At 35.6% G+C, this 19,883-nt stretch overlaps 2 protein-coding genes and 2 non-coding genes across 5 annotated transcripts; all 4 read right to left on the bottom strand.

The window, feature by feature from the left end:
• Positions 1–11,347: 11,347 nt before the first annotated feature.
• LOC102627324 (dihydroorotase, mitochondrial) lies at positions 11,348–15,426 on the bottom strand. 2 transcript variants are annotated; one of them, XM_006469813.4, is made up of 8 exons: positions 14,276–15,426; positions 13,601–13,745; positions 13,345–13,526; positions 13,015–13,151; positions 12,599–12,764; positions 12,347–12,463; positions 11,973–12,133; positions 11,348–11,688 (listed from the first exon to the last, which is right to left on the bottom strand). In XM_006469813.4, the coding sequence occupies exons 2-8, from the start codon at positions 13,681–13,683 to the stop codon at positions 11,494–11,496; spliced, it is 1,041 nt and encodes a 346-aa protein (XP_006469876.1). In that variant the 5' UTR covers positions 13,684–13,745; positions 14,276–15,426; the 3' UTR covers positions 11,348–11,493. The 2 variants fall into 2 exon arrangements, with proteins under 2 accessions (XP_006469876.1, XP_006469877.1); XM_006469814.3 differs by having other exon boundaries at positions 13,632–13,745.
• LOC112497369 (small nucleolar RNA snoR31/Z110/Z27) lies at positions 15,051–15,143 on the bottom strand. The gene has a single exon (XR_003064167.1). It is a non-coding gene; the product is annotated as a small nucleolar RNA snoR31/Z110/Z27 (small nucleolar RNA).
• LOC112497371 (small nucleolar RNA R32/R81/Z41) lies at positions 15,192–15,277 on the bottom strand. The gene has a single exon (XR_003064169.1). It is a non-coding gene; the product is annotated as a small nucleolar RNA R32/R81/Z41 (small nucleolar RNA).
• A 2,057-nt stretch (positions 15,427–17,483) lies between the features above and the next one.
• On the bottom strand, positions 17,484–19,250 carry LOC127900291 (uncharacterized). Its single transcript, XM_052434915.1, has 4 exons — positions 18,999–19,250; positions 18,639–18,698; positions 18,352–18,465; positions 17,484–17,819 (listed from the first exon to the last, which is right to left on the bottom strand). The coding sequence occupies exons 1-4, from the start codon at positions 19,248–19,250 to the stop codon at positions 17,484–17,486; spliced, it is 762 nt and encodes a 253-aa protein (XP_052290875.1).
• Positions 19,251–19,883: the final 633 nt, after the last annotated feature.

The following is a 19,883-nucleotide window of genomic DNA, read 5'->3' as shown; positions in this document are numbered from 1 at the left end:
AAAAATTAATTATTAATATTAATTACTGTTAATTATTGTTAATAGATTAATTAATTATAGTACTTTTTATTATTGTTATTAATAATTATTATAATAATCCTTTTAAAAATTATAATTATAATAAAATAATTATAATTTATTTAAATGGAGAGTATTTTTGGAATTTAAAAATTATAGGGGATGAATTTGATACCCTAAGGGTTTTTCAATAAAATAAAATAGAGTATAAGGGGCTCAACGAAAGTTTACAATGCAGAAAGTTTCATAATACTTATTAATAAATTGTAAATAATATAAAGAGCAAGGGGCTCAACAATATTTTACAACAACAATTCAGAAAAGAGAAAAGCACTATAAGTTACGTTAAATGTAACTTAGACGGATCCCATATTAGAGTTTTCATGATTCTTCAAGATCAAGATGGAGTTGATTTACCAAGATTATAAAATTACAATGAAGAGATAATATTTCCATATTATCATGAAGAGTTCCTTATATATATATATATATATATATATATGATAAAGATTTGATAAGATTGGGCTCTTTATTACAAGTGATCCACTTGACACTATATAAATGAGAATTATTCACATATTTTGTTAGAAGGCAGAACGCAAAAAAGAGTGCATTTGAATGCATCTTTGTTAACCATTCTAGGGTGATGCCTTGGCTTCTTGTCTTTTGTTTATGAGTCTATCGTCAACTTTAATACGAGAAGAGGCCATATTGTGTTTAGAATTTATGTTTCTTTGGTAGTTTTTATTATTTAATTGTTTGTTAATTCGCACTTAGTGGCAGTGCAGGTCATTAAAACAATAGAAGGATTCCACATTAGAGGCTATAACATTATGACCATTATTTGATTTGGAAGATACTATCTTTGGTCTTTTCGGGAGAAGAGATTGTGTTTTCACATTAAAGAGATTTTATAGGGATACAACATACTCTTTCCTTAGAAGTCTTGCTCGGGAAAGGAAGCAAAAAATATGTGGTACACACAAATTGTTCATTTGGTGAAGTTATAATAATGTGTGCCAATCACTAAAAGGGAATCTTATTTAGTGCAATGTTCTAATTGTTTGTAATCTCTTAAACTTCATTAATTGCTTGATATTTGTGGCTCTATGGACTTAGGGATTTAGACCCAAATCACATAAGAGTTTTTTTGTGTACTTTACTTGTAAGAACTTTATTTTTGTGCATTAATTTGTTTAATTAACTTTTAATTAAACTTACTAAGCCAATTAAAATTTGTTCTAGCAATTGGTATAAGAGCAGACTCATTATCGTGCTTGTAAGATTCTTAAGAGTTTTTAATCTTATTTTACTGACATGGATATGATTTTTGAAGGAGAATCTGTCAGAACCACCATAACTTGATCGAAGTAACGATTCTTATTGAAAGGCTAGAAGGAGAGCCTACGTTAAATCCATTAATGAGTTGGTTTGGTGTTCTATTTTGGCTGGCTGATATCTACCTACTAAGAGATAATTGCTGGTGGAATCAATGTGGTGAAATCCGAAGAAAATTCTTTATTTATTTGTTTGTTTATTTATTTTACTTTAATAAAAGATGAGAAGAAATAAAAGCTTTTAAATGTTTCACGTTTGAATGTATGTTTCAGCTGAGACACCATTGATTTGACGGGAACCTTTAAGTTATATTTAATGTAACTTACATCCCTTCACATGAACAATATCACTCACATGAACAATATGTGGTGACCCCCACTATAGTATTTGAATTTGCTCTTTAAAGTGCAAGACAAAAACACCTCCCAGGACCTTTGATAAAGAACTACCCAAGATACACAAATTGAAGGATGAATCCAGATAAAGAACCAATGTAACCCAAGAACTAGAAAAGCTGAAACAAGAAAAGACACAACCACAGACACCATAAGAATCAATTACGTGGTTTAGTTGCACCAAATGGCACAACCTACATCCACGGGAGAAGCTTTCTATAGAGCCCTTATTACTCAACAATGGAGGATCCCAATTACAGAGATTTGTTTACAAGATATCAGAGAACCCTTATCACACATCCCCTGATCTCTCTCTCTCTCTCAATATGGATACACAGGCTTAACCCATAACTGTTACACTAGTTTATTCTTAAAGTTAACAAAGCAACCACCCAGCCTTAACCCAGATCGAACAGTCTGCTTACACGTAGCATAACAAACTTAACGAACTGAGTAAAGTTGCTTCAGCCTATAGAGTGATTTCTTTAACAAGCAAACACAGTCCTTTCTCTTAGGGTCTTCATACCCCCTCTAGTTGACTCATGAATATCTCTTCTTGTAGCCTCCCATGCAGGAATGCAGTCTTGACATCGAGTTGATCAAGCGCCATGTCTTCAACTGCTGTTAAGGTCAAGGTCACCCTTATTGAAGCATGTCTGACCACTGGAGAGAATACCTCCTTAAAGTCAATCCCTTCCCTTTGAGTATATCCCTTTGCTACAAGTCTTGCTTTAAACCTCCTTGGTTCTGCCCGAGTTAAACCTTCCTTGACTTTGTAGATCCATTTGCATCCAACCACTCTTCTGTTCACTGGCTTCTTTACCAATTCCCAAGTTTTATTTTTGTACAAAAAAGCAATTTCATCATCCATTGCTGACAACCATTCTTTTTTATTTGAGCTCTGTAATGCCTCCTTAAAGGTCTTTGGTTCTTTATCAGCTATATCATGTGCTGCAGCTAGAGCAAAAGCAATTAGGTCTGCATAGCCAAACCTTTTTGTTGGTTTGATTTGCCTTTTCTTCCTATCTCTGGTAAGTTGATAGTCTGATTCCTGATGAGGTAAATCTATCTCCACTTGTTGCTGAGGTGCTTGTGCTTTTCCTGAGCCATCTTCAACATCTTCAAACCATGTTGCTTCTTCTGTGTTCTTCTGATTAGACTGCTCCACCTTAAATTCCAACATCTCAAGAGGCTTTGAGTTTAAGTTGGTAACTTCAGCTGGTTGAGTTTTTCTTACCAACTCATCTTCATTGAAGATTAAATCCCTGTTGATTATACACTTTGGGGGTTTTATGTCAGTGCACCAGATCTTGTAACCCTTCACCTCTTCTGGGTAACCCACAAAGACTCATTTCAATGCCCTTGGTGCAAGCTTTCCCTATTTTATATGAGCATAGGCTGAACAACCAAATGCTCTGAGGCCTTCATAGCTTGCTGGTTTACTATGCTATATTTCAAAAGGTGACTTAAAGTCCAATGCTGAGGAGGGACTGAGGTTCACCAAATAGTTGTCTGTCATCAGTACCTCTGCCCACAGGGACTTGGGAAGCCTGGATTGAATAAACATACATCTTACTTTCTCCATAAGTGTCTTATTCATCCTTTCAGCTAACCCATTTTGTTGAGGTGTAAACTTTACTGTCTTGTGCCTCATTATGCCCATATTTGCACAATAACTCCCAAATTGTTGATTGCAAAATTCTAACCTATTATATGTCCTCAGCTTCTTAACTTTCTTACCAAATTGATTCTCAACCAAGCTTTTCCATTCATTAAATTTTTCAAACACCTGATCCTTATGTTTTAAAGTATAAGTCCAGACCTTCATTGAAAAATCATCAATGAAAGATACAAAGTATCTATTCCCTCCCAGAGATAACTCCTGAGCTGGTCCCTAAAGGTCTGAGTGTATATAGTCTAGGACATTTTCTGACTTCTGGTTTGATCTCTTAAAGCTTGGTCTTGAAGATTTACCAAACACACAATCTTCACAAAAACCTAGACTTCCAATTTTATCTTTGCCTAATACACCTTGTTTCTCTAACTCCTTTAACACATTCTCACTGATATGACCCAATCGAAGGTGCCATAACATAGTGTTATCAATTTTGATACTTCCAGAGAAACTTGATTCACCAGCTATGATCTCTCCATCTAGGACATACACTCTATTCTTCCTAGTCCCTTTTAAGATAGTTTTAGAGCCATTAATTACCCTTAGATCACCAGATTCAAGCCTAATGTTGTACCCCATTTGATCAAACATTCCCAAGGAGATAAGGTTCCTTTTAAGGTCAGGCACATGTCTTACCTGTTTAATCATCAACAGAGTTTCATCCTTTAACCTAAGCTTAACAGTACCAATACCAATGACTCTACACATGGCATTATTCCCTATCATTACCCTACCCCCATCAAATTCATGGTATTCTGTAAAGTAATCCTTAAAAGGGGTCATATGAAAAGTGTATCCAGAGTCCAAGATCCATTTACGTTTTTAGCTGCAATCAGTTGCTACACACACACACCTACTGACTCATATCCTTCCTCTTCAACTATGGCTGCATCTCCACTATGATTCTTCGAGTCTTTTGGCTTAAACTTCCTTTCAGGGCAATCCTTTTTAAGATGCCCTTTTTTGTGACACTGAAAACCTTTCCGGCCCTTTTGTTTGTTTTTCTACTTCCCTTCTTTTCATCCTTTTTATCAAATTTGCCCGTTGCTGTTAAACCTTCACCATTACCATTCTCTACTGCATCTTGTTTTCCTTGTAACTCTCTAGTGTTAAAGGCAGCCTTAACTTCATCAAGAGTCAAAGTTTGCCTTCCATACATCACGGCATCCACAAAATGCTCATATGATTTCGGTAAGGAGCTTATTAAAAAAAGTGCTTTACCTTCATCAGACCCTCATCAATAGATTCTAAGGTATTACAAACCTTATTAAATTCATCTATATGATGATCCAGTGATGACCCTTCCACCATTTTCATAGTGAACATCCTTTTCTTAATGTAGAGACGATTTGCCAATGACTTGGTTATGTAGATACTTTCTAATTTAGCCCATAATCCAGCAACCGTCTTCTCTTTAGCCACCTCTCTGATAACAGCATCTCCAAGATTGAGGATAATAATACTCCTGGCCTTCTTATCTATTTTTGATGTTTCCTCTGGAGTCTTGGAAGATGAGACTTCTTTTCCCTCATTCTTGGAAATAAGTTCAATTGCATCTCCCAAACCTTGAGTGAAAAGCAAGGCTTCCATTTTGATTTTCCACATGTTAAAGTCATTCTTTCCATTGAACTTTTCTAGATCTATCTTCGGTGTGGCCATTCTTGGTCTTGATCAAAAGATACCAGGCTCTGATACCAATTGTAGTTTTTGAATTTGTTCTTTAAAGTGCAAGACAAAAACACCTCCCAGGACCTTTGATAAAGAACTACCCAAGATACACAAATTGAAGGATGAATCCAGATAAAGAACCAATGTAACCCAAGAACTAAAAGAGCTGAAACAAGAAAAGACACAACCATAGACACCACAAGAATCAATTACGTGGTTTAGTTGCACCAAATGACACAACCTATATCCACGGGAGAAGCTTTCTACAGAGCCCTTATTACTCAACAGAGATTTGTTTACAAGATATCAGAGAACCCTTATCACACATCCCCTTATCTCTCTCTCTCTCTCAATATGGATACACATGCTTAACCCACAATTATTACACTAGTTTGTTCTTAAAGCTAACAGAGCAACCACCCAGCCTAAACCCAGATCGAACAGTCTGCTTACACGTATCATAACAAACTTAACAAACTGAGTAAAGTTGCTTCACACGGCTGTCACGTGCATCACTTAAAAGCCTTCTCTAAACGACACAATTGAACTGCCATTTAAAGCTCTAAACATAAGTGACCACACACGTGCTTTTCCCGTGAGTTTTAAGTGCTCTTCTATTTGCCAAAACGCCACCGTTTAGAGCTGATGAGTGTAATTCACCAGCAAACCTCACATCCATCACATATTATTTATGTAAATGGGTGTGATTTATATTAAATGTAACTTAACATTTGTCTTAATTTGATTACTTTTTTATTTTTTCATTTGCGACGTGTCAATGTTCCTCATTCCTTATCAAATTGAACAATGCCATAGTTGACCAGTGCAGGCCCAGAAGAATAATAAAAAGTAAATAAATAAATAATAATTGACAAGGTAATTGATTCAAAGTATTTATTCCAGACAATTGATTCAGAGCATTTATTCCACGTGTTACATGCAACTAAGAATTTGGATACAGAAAAGCAACTTTTGGGAGAGATCAATAAAAGCCAACGGAAGGGAGCTTTTGATTTATTTTCACCGGTAGTAGAGTTCAGTATTTTGGTATTTGGTAATAATTAAATTAATCCCTAATTTCTATCAGCTTTCTTTGTGAAATCAGTGTCAATGGTTGCATTGCGAAATGCAATGGCAAAGCAACAATGAAGATAGGGAAAAGCAGATGCGCAACATGATCCAACGGCTTGAAAAGACAGGAGAGAAGGTTATTGCAAATGCTACCCAAAAGGGAAAGATTTGGAACCCTTTATTTACAAAGAAAGCTACACAAGCCCAAATTAGAGTCAGAGAGCTCCACCTAATACCTTATCTCATGACGAAGTGTCAAGTTATTTGACAACTTTCTATTTACTTGAAACGAATTTTATCATGTCTTATTTCAGCATATGAGTAAAATATCAGAAGAATTAAGGAAGGAACATTTGGAAGTCAAGGGTAAAATCAAATGTCTTAAGAAAAATAGAGAAATAGCACAAAAAGCTGTAATTAAATTTCTGAAGGAATTTGATGATGTAAAGCAGAGAGGGGATGAAATAAGCAGGAGAATTCTTAATCTGCGGAGACAATAGGATGAAGTGGTACATTTGTTTAAACATTACATTCTTTCTCTTATGATTCTAACAAATTTTATATCATCTCTAAGTCTTCTTTTTTGGTTCTTTATGAATTCAGAATGGCAGATACTGCAGATATGCTTCGATATTGAGCAATGCTAGAGAACTTGCTAGAAAGAAAAATGTAAAAGCTCTTCAGGAATTGTCCATAAGAGAGGTTTGTTGGTTGAGTCCTTTGAAATGTAGGCTGCCTGCTTATCCATTTTAGTTTCTTCTTATGAATTGGCATTTATTTACCTTTTAAAAAGAGGCTGATATATTCATGGCCCAGTGGAATACAAGTAAAGCTTTTAGATGTAATTATGAAAGAAGCATCCTGCAATCACTTGAAAGCTTCCAACCCAGTAGGGATGGACGGATGAGGACCCTCAACGAGCAACCACTTCTTTTTTAAAGGCTGCTGCACAAATCAAGCCAGCATTTTCAATCATGGTGCAGCACTGAGGGACAAACATAATACAAGAAGAGCCAAAATTAAATTTTCTTTCTGTAGATGTTATTGACATTTTATTTGTGATAATAAGTGTGAGCTCAGATTGTTCTGTTTAGTGAAGCAAATGAGAAGTTTTTGCGAATTACCTGGGTGGAGGGAATGTGGATAGCTTGTTCTGTGATGGGTATGGGCATCTTTAACAGGCGTTACATCCTCGATTATGCACCCAGATTTTTGTTGAATTTTAAATGAATATTGTAGTCCCAAGTTTTTCTAAAAAGAAATCTTTGTCCTTGATTTTGCTAGTGGAGATGCAACATTTTGAACTCGATAGTTGAATAGCATAAATTTTCGGCAAAATTGCTGCAGTTTTTGGTCTTTACTTTGATGCCTTTTTTTCCAGACCCGAAAGTTTATCTGACGTTTTCTTTCTGAAGGTCGCAGCAATAGCCTTGCTAAATGATTGCAGCAACAGGAAAAGAAAAGATTCTAGTTGTGTGAAGATGACAAGTCGTTACTACTTTACTAGCAATTGAAGTTTCTAACTTACACTAGTAACGTACGCAGAGGCGCGGACGACGAACACTAACTGGAAAGAAAATAGGCTGTCAAGTACAGCAAAATATAGAATTTCTTGTTTCATATTTGTAAATGATCAGAAGCAGAAGAAGTTTCCTGATGAGCAATCTCTTTGGCTGGATCTTCTGCAAGGTGTCGGAGAAACCGCTGGATTGGAGCTATACCGGCTTCTGAAACTCCCTCTAGAACTTTAACAACTTGCACCATCGTTGGCCAATCCTTCTTATTATCTTGAATTTGCGAGCTCTAATGAGCTCTTCTATCAAGGCATCTAACAGGGCAATAGCATTTTCTCCTTGGTAAACTGTATAGCGGCCTGAAGAGGAAAATAATCTTGAAAGCCTTCTTCTTCCTGATATTACTTCTAAAAGCAGCATTCCATAGCAGAGAACATCAGCTTTTGGAGTGACAGCTTCACCTGAGATCCGTTCTGGTGCTAGATAACCTCTGGTTCCTCTCATGGTCGTTAGAACCCGGCTAAAATCTCTGCCATTGAGCTTTGCAAGACTGAAATCAGCCACTTTTGGGTTGTATTCTGCATCCAGCTATATGTTCTTAGGTTTGATATGAGAATATATGATGCAGTCTCTGCACTCTTCATGGAGGTAAGCCAATCCTCTAGCAGTCCCAATTGCAATTTCATATCTACTTTGCCAGGCTAGAAATTTTTCACTCTTTCGAAATAAAACTGATTCTAGAGAACCATTAGGCATATTTTCATAGACTAGAAATCTTTTCGAAGCTTCTACACAAGTTCCCATTAGATGAACAAGATTAATAAGCAGGATCATTCCAATGGTCTTCACTTCTGTGTAGAATTGCTTCTCAGCTTGCTTCAGACTTTTGAGTTACTAATGGCAATGGCAGTTGAATTGGGAAATGTTCCTTTGAAAGCATAACCAAAAGCTCCGTCCGCTAGATTTTCTAAGAATTTTTCTGTTGCACTTCTTAACTTCTAGTACTTTAACGGCACCAAAGAATCTACCACAGTTTCAAACAGGCCAGCTGAGCGTCTCCTCCGCCGAATTACCAGGACAATGGCGAGAAGAGCAAAGAAGCGAGATATTACTGTGGCAACAATCAAAGTGGTCTTTCTTTTAGCCATAGCTCTAGTTCCATTCCAGTCAGATGTTGCAATTCAAAGACGGAAATCTCCCCCAGTCTCATCATTTGATTAAAGCTGTTGTAGGTAGGAAAGGTCTCCAGTCCAAATCAAGCACCTATTATCAAAAGCAGAAGCATTGCATGCACAGTTGCTCAAGCATGCTAATTCACACTCTTCATCGGTTGTAGCTGCTAAAGACTGTGAGTTCTTTGGAAAGCGCCTACTGGACATCACAAGAAACTTACCTTTCCTCCACCATCACATTGTAGAGACTCTCCTCACACACCCATCTCCAAGATCTCCCAATTCCCAATTCTTGGGAATTTTTGTTCGAATTTTTGTATGTAAGCACAAAAAGTTTCACTCTCCTGATTGCAGATACCAAATGGCCCACAGAAGGCATAATTCTCACGTTGTTGTGTTGGTCGCATCCAGGGTGGTTACCACTCCCTGAAATTTTTTCGAATTGTCCCGACTAATCAAGCACAAACCTAGTAAAAGCATTAGGGAGAGTTGAAGCATAAGTACAATTGCTCTCATTTTCATTGTAAACAAAGGTGATATTTTTGACATAACGATTCAACGGAATTTCAGGAACCGAGGTGAAAATCATTTTCATTGTAAACAAAGGCCCGTTCCACTGTGGTCTACTCCAAGGGAGAATAGGGAGGGTCATGGATTTTGAGGGCTGGTCCAGGAAACTAGGCTTTGCTTTTCGTTTCTAAGCTTATTTTATCCAATTTTGCTACATTACATTGGACAATTCCAGCGTATTTGTTACAACAAGGTATCCACAATCAAGAAGTTTGCCTGTAGCAGAATTCTGAACTTTCGATGTTGAATTCGTTGACCATGTTGCAGCCCCACTCTGATTGAGTAGCACAGCATCTTCTTCCAAGAGTTCGAATGCTGAATATGCAGAATTGAAGACGGGCTTTTCTCTGTTTGCCACCCAAATTACTGGTTTACCTGGCAACGATTTATATCATATGCCAATGTAGTATTTCTGAGAATTGCCTGGTGTGAATTATCCCAGTTAAAAATATAACCTTCAGATGTTGTTAATATTTGATTCCCTGGAAGAAATTGGGGAGAAGAGATATGAATCAGACCCTCTAGACAAATGGATTGAAAAAACAGAAACAAGGAAAGCAGAAAACACTTAGGAAACCATGATTTTTTGATTATGATAGCCATTTCTTCAAAAGGTGGCAACAAAATGATAGATGATGGATTGGCTGTTTTAGTATGACAAGAATGAAAGATTGAATGATATATATAAGCTGTATCATAAAAGCAGACTTTTGAGTGTCAGCAAAGGAATCTCACTAAGTCCTCAAGCAATTTACTTTGTTAAGTCTACTCTCAGACAAGATATGCAAGAATTTCGATGATTGAGTTATAATTGTCTCTGCATAAGCTGCAATAAGATGATCAACTTTGCCGCCCAGTTTCAACAACCACATTCTAACAATGCTAGACCAAGACAAAAACACCAGAAATGGAAAGACTCAATATACAAATTAAGAAGTCAGAAAAATGTGAAATAATCTCAATAGTGACTTGCATACAAATAAGTTTATCTTGGGCAAGTCATAGTTATAGGAGCTTAGATACTATTGTTAATGGAAGTTTGGTGTCACCTTGAGTACCGGTTCACAAAGTCATATAAAATTGCATGGTAAAAAAATGATAAATAGTATAAAATAATATGTAATCTTTTTTAATCAACCATTGGGTGATTCAAAACTTCTTTGTATCACGGTATATAGAGTAGTATGATGAGCTGACAAGTAAACACAAATACTCGTAAACTTTTTTTTTATTTCTACAATTTCTCACTAGCTCCCTTATTCTATTGTTGTAATGAGCAAGGATGGCTGCAAAAATCTGTTGTTCACATATTTTATTTATATCCACCAACTAGAAGATTGATAATGAATATCAATCATAATTTAATGGCAGCAAAGTATTTTTCTATTTTCGCAATGAAGTACTGCATAAAAGGCTTGCTCGCACATGATTGTGCTACATAATTCAGTAGTATTTCCACTTCAAAGTTTGAGGCTGTAAGATTTCAAAATTCTGCTATGCCTGTTGATTTTATTGATAATTCCAAAAGACTTCAAAAACCGGGGCAACTTGCAATTAGCGAGATGCACTAATAGTCAAAGTTCTTATGGTCAGGACCAAACCAATACACCTTTTTAGCATTTGCTCTAGTAGCGGTCTAAAACGGCTCATTATAACAATCCATTGGAAGCATTTTTTTTTTTAAATTAAAAAAGTAGACAATAATTGCTTTGATGACCATGTACATTAGATATGTCACATTTTAGCTTAGCGCGCTTAGCGATTGTAGCTTTGCATAGGGGAAATCTGTAGTAAAGTAAGCAAGGATACACTACCCTGCACGATGACAGATGCCTACTTGGCCAGTTGGACCACCACCCTCATCTCATTCTCCGAATAAGAAATAATCTAATGTCAACCAATACAAAAACAAAAATGACCAGAGAATTAATCAATAAAATTCATTAGCATCCTGTTTTAATGAGGAAAATTTGAGGTATTCAAGGATTCCCTAATCAGATTATCCAGAGTAGCAAATCACCAAAAAAAAAAAAAATTATCATAAAAAGTTAATGCATTACAAGTTGTGGGAATTAAATTAAGGATGGCTGCCATTCAAGAGTATTCCCTGCAAACATTGGGATGATATCTCCGAATGAGAAAGAGAAAGCCTCGGGTACCTTCCAAGGAATCTTGGTCAATTTAATCTTCGATGTGTTCCTAGGAAGCCCATAGAAGTCTGGTCCATTGAAGCTTGTAAATGCCTCTAGCTTGTCAAGCGCACCCATCTATAACAATCGAAAACTAGGGTAAATAATACAAAGAGAGCATATTTTGGCACAGTAATTATTGGCATGCATGTGAAAACAAAGTCCAATATTACAGTGTATACAAAAAAGGGACAAGCTTCATCCCTAGTATTTGATAAAATCTTATTCGATTCCATCACAAAACATTGCAATTGATAAATATTTAGACCAAAATATAAATTTTAGTTTTACAGCCTTAGTTTGGAAATGCATCAGTGCACCATCTGTGGAAATCTTGATAAGCATAACACTATGAAACCTACCTCTTCAAAGACCTTGGCATATAGTGACAGTGCAACAGGGGCATTGTAAATACCAGCACATCCACAAGCACATTCCTTTCTTCCTCTCTCATGAGGAGCACTATCAGTTCCAAGGAAAAATTTTCTACTTCCACTAGTCACAGCTGAAACAACAGCCTGCCCTATATAAGAAACAACAGGATGAGATCATGGAAAAAGAATCGAAAAGGAAACAAGATATTGACATATTCCAACACTAATGCACTTTTATAATTCATGTGCAAATGGAGCACAATCAACTACTATTCTCAAGGCCAATTTACTCCAGTGACCAAGATGGGAAATCCAAAATATTTAAATGTCTGCATGCCTGGGCATGGTTTACTGGAACATACTATGAATCTCTCTTTTGAGTACTGGGAGGCAGTAGTTATGTGGTCGCAATCCTCCTTGGAAGAGAGCATTTCGATTCAGAACAAGATGCTGTGGAGTAACAGTAGCTGCTACGAATCCTAAAAATATAACTGATGTAAGAAAAATGTCTAAAACTAAGAAGGCAAGAAAGGGAATTCAAACCCACCCCCCCGCCCCCAACAAAAAAAGAAGAAAGGAATGACAACTTCTAAATGAAACTGATTTTAGCTTACCTTCTTTGCAAGACTCAACAAACTTAACTGCATCCATAGTAGTTATGTGCTCCATCACAACCTTTAATTGTGGAAGCCTTTGGATTAAAGGCTGCAAAATGGTGTCAATGAAGACCTTCTCACGATCAAAAATGTCAACAATAGGATCTGTAACCTCCCCATGAACCTACAAAAATACCAAAATACACATGAAAGTTAATTTGTAGAACAACACTTCCAAGTTGGTAAACTTCAGTATTAAAAAGTAAAATACCACCAACCCACACTATGTTTGCATTAAGCAATCCACCTATATATGGACGCAAGTGCTTAATGCGGTTGTTAATAACTGGAACACAAGAGAAGACTCATCATCCACAACCCAACAGGTATAAACGAGAAGCCAAGTTAAACTTAGTCTGATATAGTAAAATTACCAGCAACGGCATATTCTGCTCGACCATCTCCTCAAGGACATGTACACATTTCCCAAAAAGATCTGTGACACCGTCTTGAGAATTTGTCGTGGCACCAGCAGGGTACAACTTCACAGCAAATACAACACCAGTTTTTCCTGTCATTAAAAAATTGTTTTAGTTTCAAAATTCCCTTGTAACCTTTGGCATTAGAAGCACATGGAAAATCCTATTAGCTAGTTTATGATTCACTTTTCCAGGCAACAAACATCAAAAGAGACTATATCAGTATGCAAATAGCCTTATACATATAATGGGCTCCATCAACAGCAGAATGTTGGTTGGACTTACTAGCAAGCTTGATCTCATCAGGACTTGTTTTATCTGTCAAATAAAGTGTCATAAGCGGAGTGAAATTGCTACTGGCAGGCAGTGCTTTCAAGATGGACTCGCGGTAGGCCACAGCAGCAGCTGTGGTGGTGATGGGAGGTTTTAAATTCGGCATCACAATTGCCCTCCCATAATGACTTACACTGCAAATGGGTAAAATAGTTATCCAAAACATTGAAAATACAATCAATGCACATTGCCATCAAGGTAAGAGAACCTGTGTGGAACAACAGCTTTAAGAAGGTCACCATCGCGAAGGTGAAGATGCCAATCATCAGGTTGAGTTAGAGTGAGCTCCATTATAATTCCTTTGCACTTCAATTGCTTAAACCCGAGAACTTTTGCACTGGGAATTTCAATATCTATAACAGACATAACATTAAAAGTAAAGCATAAGCAAGTTCTCAACTAAAGCTTTTGATTAGTCGTTTGCTCTAATAAAACTAGCTGGGCTATATCCTATAAGATTCATTCCCTTCTTCCCAAAGTCTTTATTGTTTTAAAAACTCTTTCAAGCTTGAAAATTTCCTCTGATCAAGGGAAAATAACACCATCATTGCAAAGAAAAAAAAAATGAGGAGCCCCTCTGTAAACTTGTTACTAATCCAGAACCAGAATTCCTTTTAGCTTCAAATTTCATTTATCAAACAAAATTAGACAAACCTCAGTAACAACAATATATCTAAGCCAATGCGTTCTGTTGTAGTATTTCCTTTTCGATTAGAAACCTAAAAATAATTATTGAAGGCTGCATCCAACATGCCCTAAGCAGCCGCCTAATCAGTGAAGTTGAGTTGAAGGATAGTTTCTTTCTTTCAGGCATTTATACAAACAAGTGGGAAGCAGCAAAATTAGCAAAAATGGACCGCACTGAATTTAAATCAAGACTTACTATGTGTGCAGTATGCTACCAGCTCTGAAGTCTCAACTTTGAAAGGGATAAAAGAAAACAAATCACTAAAAAGCTAAGAGAACCAAGAAGAGGATTATCGCGTTACTGAATAAACGGTGCCGTCTCGATGCAGAAAAATAGAAATTCATTATTGTACATTTGTACTGATACAAAATCAGCATTACTTATATTAAAATTTTGGATGACAGGTGCTTTAAGCATATTACTTATGTTAAAATAGTTTCCATTGCTTAATTTGCTATTTACTGGAGGCAATTTGAACTGGGAAAAAATAGGACCACGATGTCCAATTATAAATGAAATAAACTACCTTTCAAAATTTGAAGAAAATAAATAGAATTGAATATCGCTTTTATTCGTATCGAGTCTTTGAGTTAATGTCTAGTTGTTCAACTAAATCATAGTTGCTTGTAACCACTTTTTTAAATTTTAGCTCCCACAGGTTTCATCATCACAAATTTTACTAAGCTCCGGCATTATTATTATATTCAGCAAAGGCATCCAGGAGTTGATAACTTAATGGTGGCATCACCCGTTGCGGCATTTTGTCAAACAATTGGTGTGCTACTATCACTGAGACCCCAATGCAGAACTCGTGTTCTCCCCTTGATTCGTATGGTACACGGCTGTAGGATTTTTTTAAACTTGAAAAAAAAACCAGAAACAAAATCTAAAAAGAAATATCAACAAATAACAAAAAAATCAATAAATAAAATAAAATGTGCTGGAGAAAGCAAACATACATACATCAAGTATCAGAACTGATTAACTGAATCATTCTCATACACAGTAGGTTTCACTGTGTCAGAAGGTGTCCTAAGATTTTTTCTGATTTCATCATCTTGATGATGTAATTTCACTGAAAACTATTTAAAAAAGAAAAAAAAAACAGAAAAAATGAATCAGAAAGAACGTAGCGAATAGGTTTTGATCAAATGAAATTAATCATCACCTTTGCATTAACTTTCCTCATTTTCATATATTACATGGAAATCAATTTTCCTTGTTTTTCTTTTTTATTTTTTTATTTTATGAAAGAACAATGAAATCGAAACTTAAAATAAAAAGACTCGCGAACACAACTATGAAACCAGGAGTTAAAAAGAAGCGCAGAGTTTGAGATGAGTTGCGTGGCGTTTCTAGCAAACACAGAACACTAAGAATTTATAGGGGTGGGGGCAACTAAAGCCCTAGAAGCATAGAAACGCTGTGTCATGCTGGCTGTTTGGGAACTGATGCACAGTTATTCCTACACTTTTGAGGATGCCTGTGCAACTAACACGTGCCCCCCGAGGTTTAGGAAAATCGATTTTGCTTAAATTAGCCACGTTAACCTGAATTAGCCGTTGGTCTTGTTTTTGTTGGTGCAGATTAGATCAAGATCGCAGATTATACGGCTGAATTAGAAGAATTTATAACTAGAGTATAGTTTCCACTCTCTTGAATAAAAAATATCACAACCTTAATATGGAAAATCATCTCATAAATCGCGGCAACAAGTTGATCCGAATCCGAGTCCAAACCTCAGCAGCTTCAGTAATTCCAAAAAACAAAAATTAAGCATACAGCAGTTTGGATAAAGGCCACGGCTAAGTTAGATTTTTATGTAACTTATAATGGGGTAAAAATGAGTGATAAGGAGTGACATTATTACTTGAAATGGGCTGTCTGTAAGTATAACTTAGCAAGACTCTTGGATGTACAGTTACATGTACCCACTTAGTTTTGGGAAGATCAACAGATCAATTGCAGTAAAATCAAACAATATAATATACTATGCTTCTTTAGTAATATTATAATATCTCAGTTTTTCAATGATAGATACTGATATTACACCCTTATCAAGGGGGAAAAATGTGATAATATGACACTTATTAATTAAAGGGAGATAGCTAGTTTCTCCATACTAAAATTAACATATGCCACTTACTCTTTTATTGTATTCATTATATTTAATAATTCCTCAGTCACCATAATTTTATAGTATTATTCTTATTTTTAAATATATTTTTATTCATATCTATTATGAATTAAATGAATCATATAAAACAAAAATTTAAATACTAAAAATAAGAAATTTAGTTTTTGGTGTGAATAAAAAGTTAATAAAAAAATATTTTCTTGTACTTTTTGTTATTTTTAAAATTTTTTCTTATAATAAATATATATTTTAGATTCTCAAGATAAAATATCAAGCAAATGACCCATTTACCATCTTTTCCTTTAAATATTTTTGTATTGGATATTATGAAAGGCAAGCAGTATCTATTGACTTCAATAAAGGAAGAACTGACAATCTCCCTCCATTAAATAACTAATATCATATATTTGTTAAATTGCTTATTACTTTATTAATTCTATCATCCTATAAATAATGTCACATCACTTAAATCTATTAGTTAGATTACTAGTTGGAAATTGTAAAAACATTGCTGACTTATTAGGTCTTACATATTATTAATTAACTAAACTACATAGGCGATTTAAAAAAAAAAAGGTTAACAACTTCAGTTTGACCATCTGTCTATGAGTGATAATCACTTCCGAATTTAGATGAGTGTTAGTCAACTTTCATAATGTCCTCCAAAAGTGGATAAGAAATTGTGTATCACGGTTAGATACAATAGAACTCGGTAGATATGCAATATATAGACTTTCTTGAAGAATAAGCGAGCAACAGTCAAGGCCTCTGCAGTTTTCTCAAACGCAATAAAGTGAGACATTTTTTAGAACCAATCGACAATGCCAAATATTGAATCCACACCACTTTGAGTATGGGGAATGATTCATCGGAAGTTTAAAGTTTAAAATATTTCGTTGATTCTAGAGAATATCGGAATAAAGAATAAGCTAAATTTACGTTGATTCAAAAGAATTCCATGAATTTAGGGGTTAAGACTTGTTGATTCTGTAGAATACCGAGAATTAACTAACTCAAATACTCACACAAAGATTTGAAAATTGAAAATATTATTGAAATAGAATATGCCTTCAAAGGCTACAAGAGGGCGCTATTTATATTAGCAGTAATTATCCTAAATCAAGACCTAAAAGGAAAATAAAATTCTAAATTGGAAAGGAAACAAAATTCTAAATTGGAAAGGAAACAAAATTCTAAATTGGATAGGAAATTAAAAGTCCTAAACCTTAGTTAATAAGGACACATATCCTAGTATAATATGGATTCCTACTCTGCATCATTCCCCCCAGGATGGAGAGAATTCGCCCTCGAATTCAGATTGTCAGCAACAACATCTTCATCATGATCACCTCTATAAGGAATAAGATGTTTGACATTGAATACATTTGCGATGCAGATATCACTAGGACGCTTCAGTTTGTATGCATTATGATTTATCTTTTCAATAATCTCTAAAGGTCCAATTTTTCTGGTGGAAAGCTTGTTGTACTCTCCAACAGAGAACTTATCTTTGGTTAGGACAACCCAAACAAGATCTCCCACTTGAAATTCTAAAGCTCGGCGCTTTTTGTCTGCTTCAATCTTATAACCTTCAGTAGTCTTCTTCAAAGACTCTTACGTAGTTGCATGAATCTTCTTAAACTACTTAATAAAGTCTTCTGCTTTGCTACTTTTGCGGACTAAATTTGGAATTGAAGCCAAGTCAATGGGATCTCGTGGATTATATCCGTAATTCACCTAAAAAGGGCTTAAACTAGTACTACGCTTAACCGCACGGTTATAAGCAAACTCGATTTGGTATAACTCTTGATCCTATGTCTTCAGGTAATCAATAACTAGATTACGTAGATGGTTTCCTAAAGAACAGTTGACAACTTCGGTTTGATCGTCTATTTGTGGGTGGTAAGCATTTCCAAAATTCAGGTGAGTATTAGTCAACTTCCATAATATCTTCAAAAAATGGTTAAGAAATCGTGTATCCCAGTTAGATACTATAGAACTCGATAAGCCATGCAATCTTAGACTTCCTTAAAGAATAGGCGAACAACAGTCAAGGCGTCTGTAGTCTTCTTGTAGGCAATAAAGTGAGCCATTTTTGAGAATTGATCCACAACAGCAAATATTGAATCCATACCCTTCTGAGTGCGAGGTAATCTAAAAACAAAATCCATGCTAATGTCAAATCAAGGTTATGTTGGAATCGGTAGCGGCATATATAACCCAGCATTAGTTGCGGTGCTTGGGAAACCTGACAAATGCGACAAGTCTCAACATAGTGATAGACATCATGCCTCATGGTAGGCCAAAAATAAGTGTTAGCTATGAGGACAAGAGTTTTGTCACGACCCATGTGCCCTTTGTTATATAACTCTGCAATGATTTTCAGTCTCAAACTTGAGTTAAGAACACATAACTGATTACCTTTGAAGAGGAATCCATCATGTAACTAATAGTCTGATCAGAATCCTGCAATAACGTCTTCTAATAAAAGAGCAAAGAAAATATTAATAGCATATAACTTTAGAAATGTATGAAATCCGAGGACTTGATTATGCATTCATGTCAACAAAGAAGTTTGTTGACTAAGTGCATTTGCTACCGGTTGGATTCGCAAGAGGTATGCTTTACCATAAAAGTAAACTGCTGAAGGAATGCTGTCCACATGGTGTGTCAGTGAGAAAGCTTATCTTGACTATTAAAATGCTTCAACGCGGCATAGTCAATGTATAAAACAAAGTCTCTATGAATCAGATAATGTCACCAATGTTTTAATGTCTGGACCACTGCGTAAAACTCCATGTCATAAGTGTTGTAACGCGCCTTTGCTCCATTCAGCTTCTCATTGAAATAATTTATAGGCTTACCCTGTTGGCTAAGAACAGCTCTAATGCCTATCTTGGAAGCATCACAATGTACCTCAAAAGTGAGCGAAAAATCTGGTAGGGCAAGTACTGGGGCTGTAATCAATTTTTCTTTGATAACTTCAAATGCCTTAGTAACATCTTCAATCCAAGAGAACTGTCCTCCTTTCATGCAATCCGTGATTGGCACTATAATAGTACTAAAATGAAGAATGAATTGTCTATAAAAAGATGCCAATCCATGAAAACTTCTGATCGCGGATAAAGTAATTGGTTGTGGCTAATCTCGAATAGCATCCACTTTCGATTGATCAACGGATATACCATCCTTTGGCACCATATATCCCAAAAATAATACTTTCTCTGTCAAGAAAATATACTCGTTTACTGTTATGTATAAACTTGTTGCTCTTAAAGCTAAAAGTACTTCTCTAAAATGTTGTAGATGTAAATCGTGGCTAGCGCTATATATAAGTATATCATCGAAGTAAACAACCATAAACTTTCCAATGAAAAGGGTGAAGAACTCAATTCATAACTCGCATGAAAGTACTCGAAGCATTGGATAAGCCAAAGGGCATTACTGATCACTCGTATAACCCTTCGCGAGTTTTAAAGACTGTTTTCCATTCAGCTCCAGGCCGTATTCGAATCTGATACGCTATAGGTTTATATGAATTAGATAATAACACCAATGCTTTAATGCTTGGACCACTTCATAATACTCCATATTATAAACATTATAACTGCCTTTCCTCTATTTAACTTCTTGCTAAAATACGCTATAGGTTTACCCTACTGGCTA

The sequence above is a fragment of the Citrus sinensis genome, chromosome 2 (assembly GCF_022201045.2).
Source record: "Citrus sinensis cultivar Valencia sweet orange chromosome 2, DVS_A1.0, whole genome shotgun sequence".
Lineage (NCBI taxonomy): Eukaryota > Viridiplantae > Streptophyta > Magnoliopsida > Sapindales > Rutaceae > Citrus > Citrus sinensis.
The sequence above is the reverse complement of the archived record's forward strand: the minus strand, read 5'-3'. Positions and strand labels throughout refer to the sequence as shown.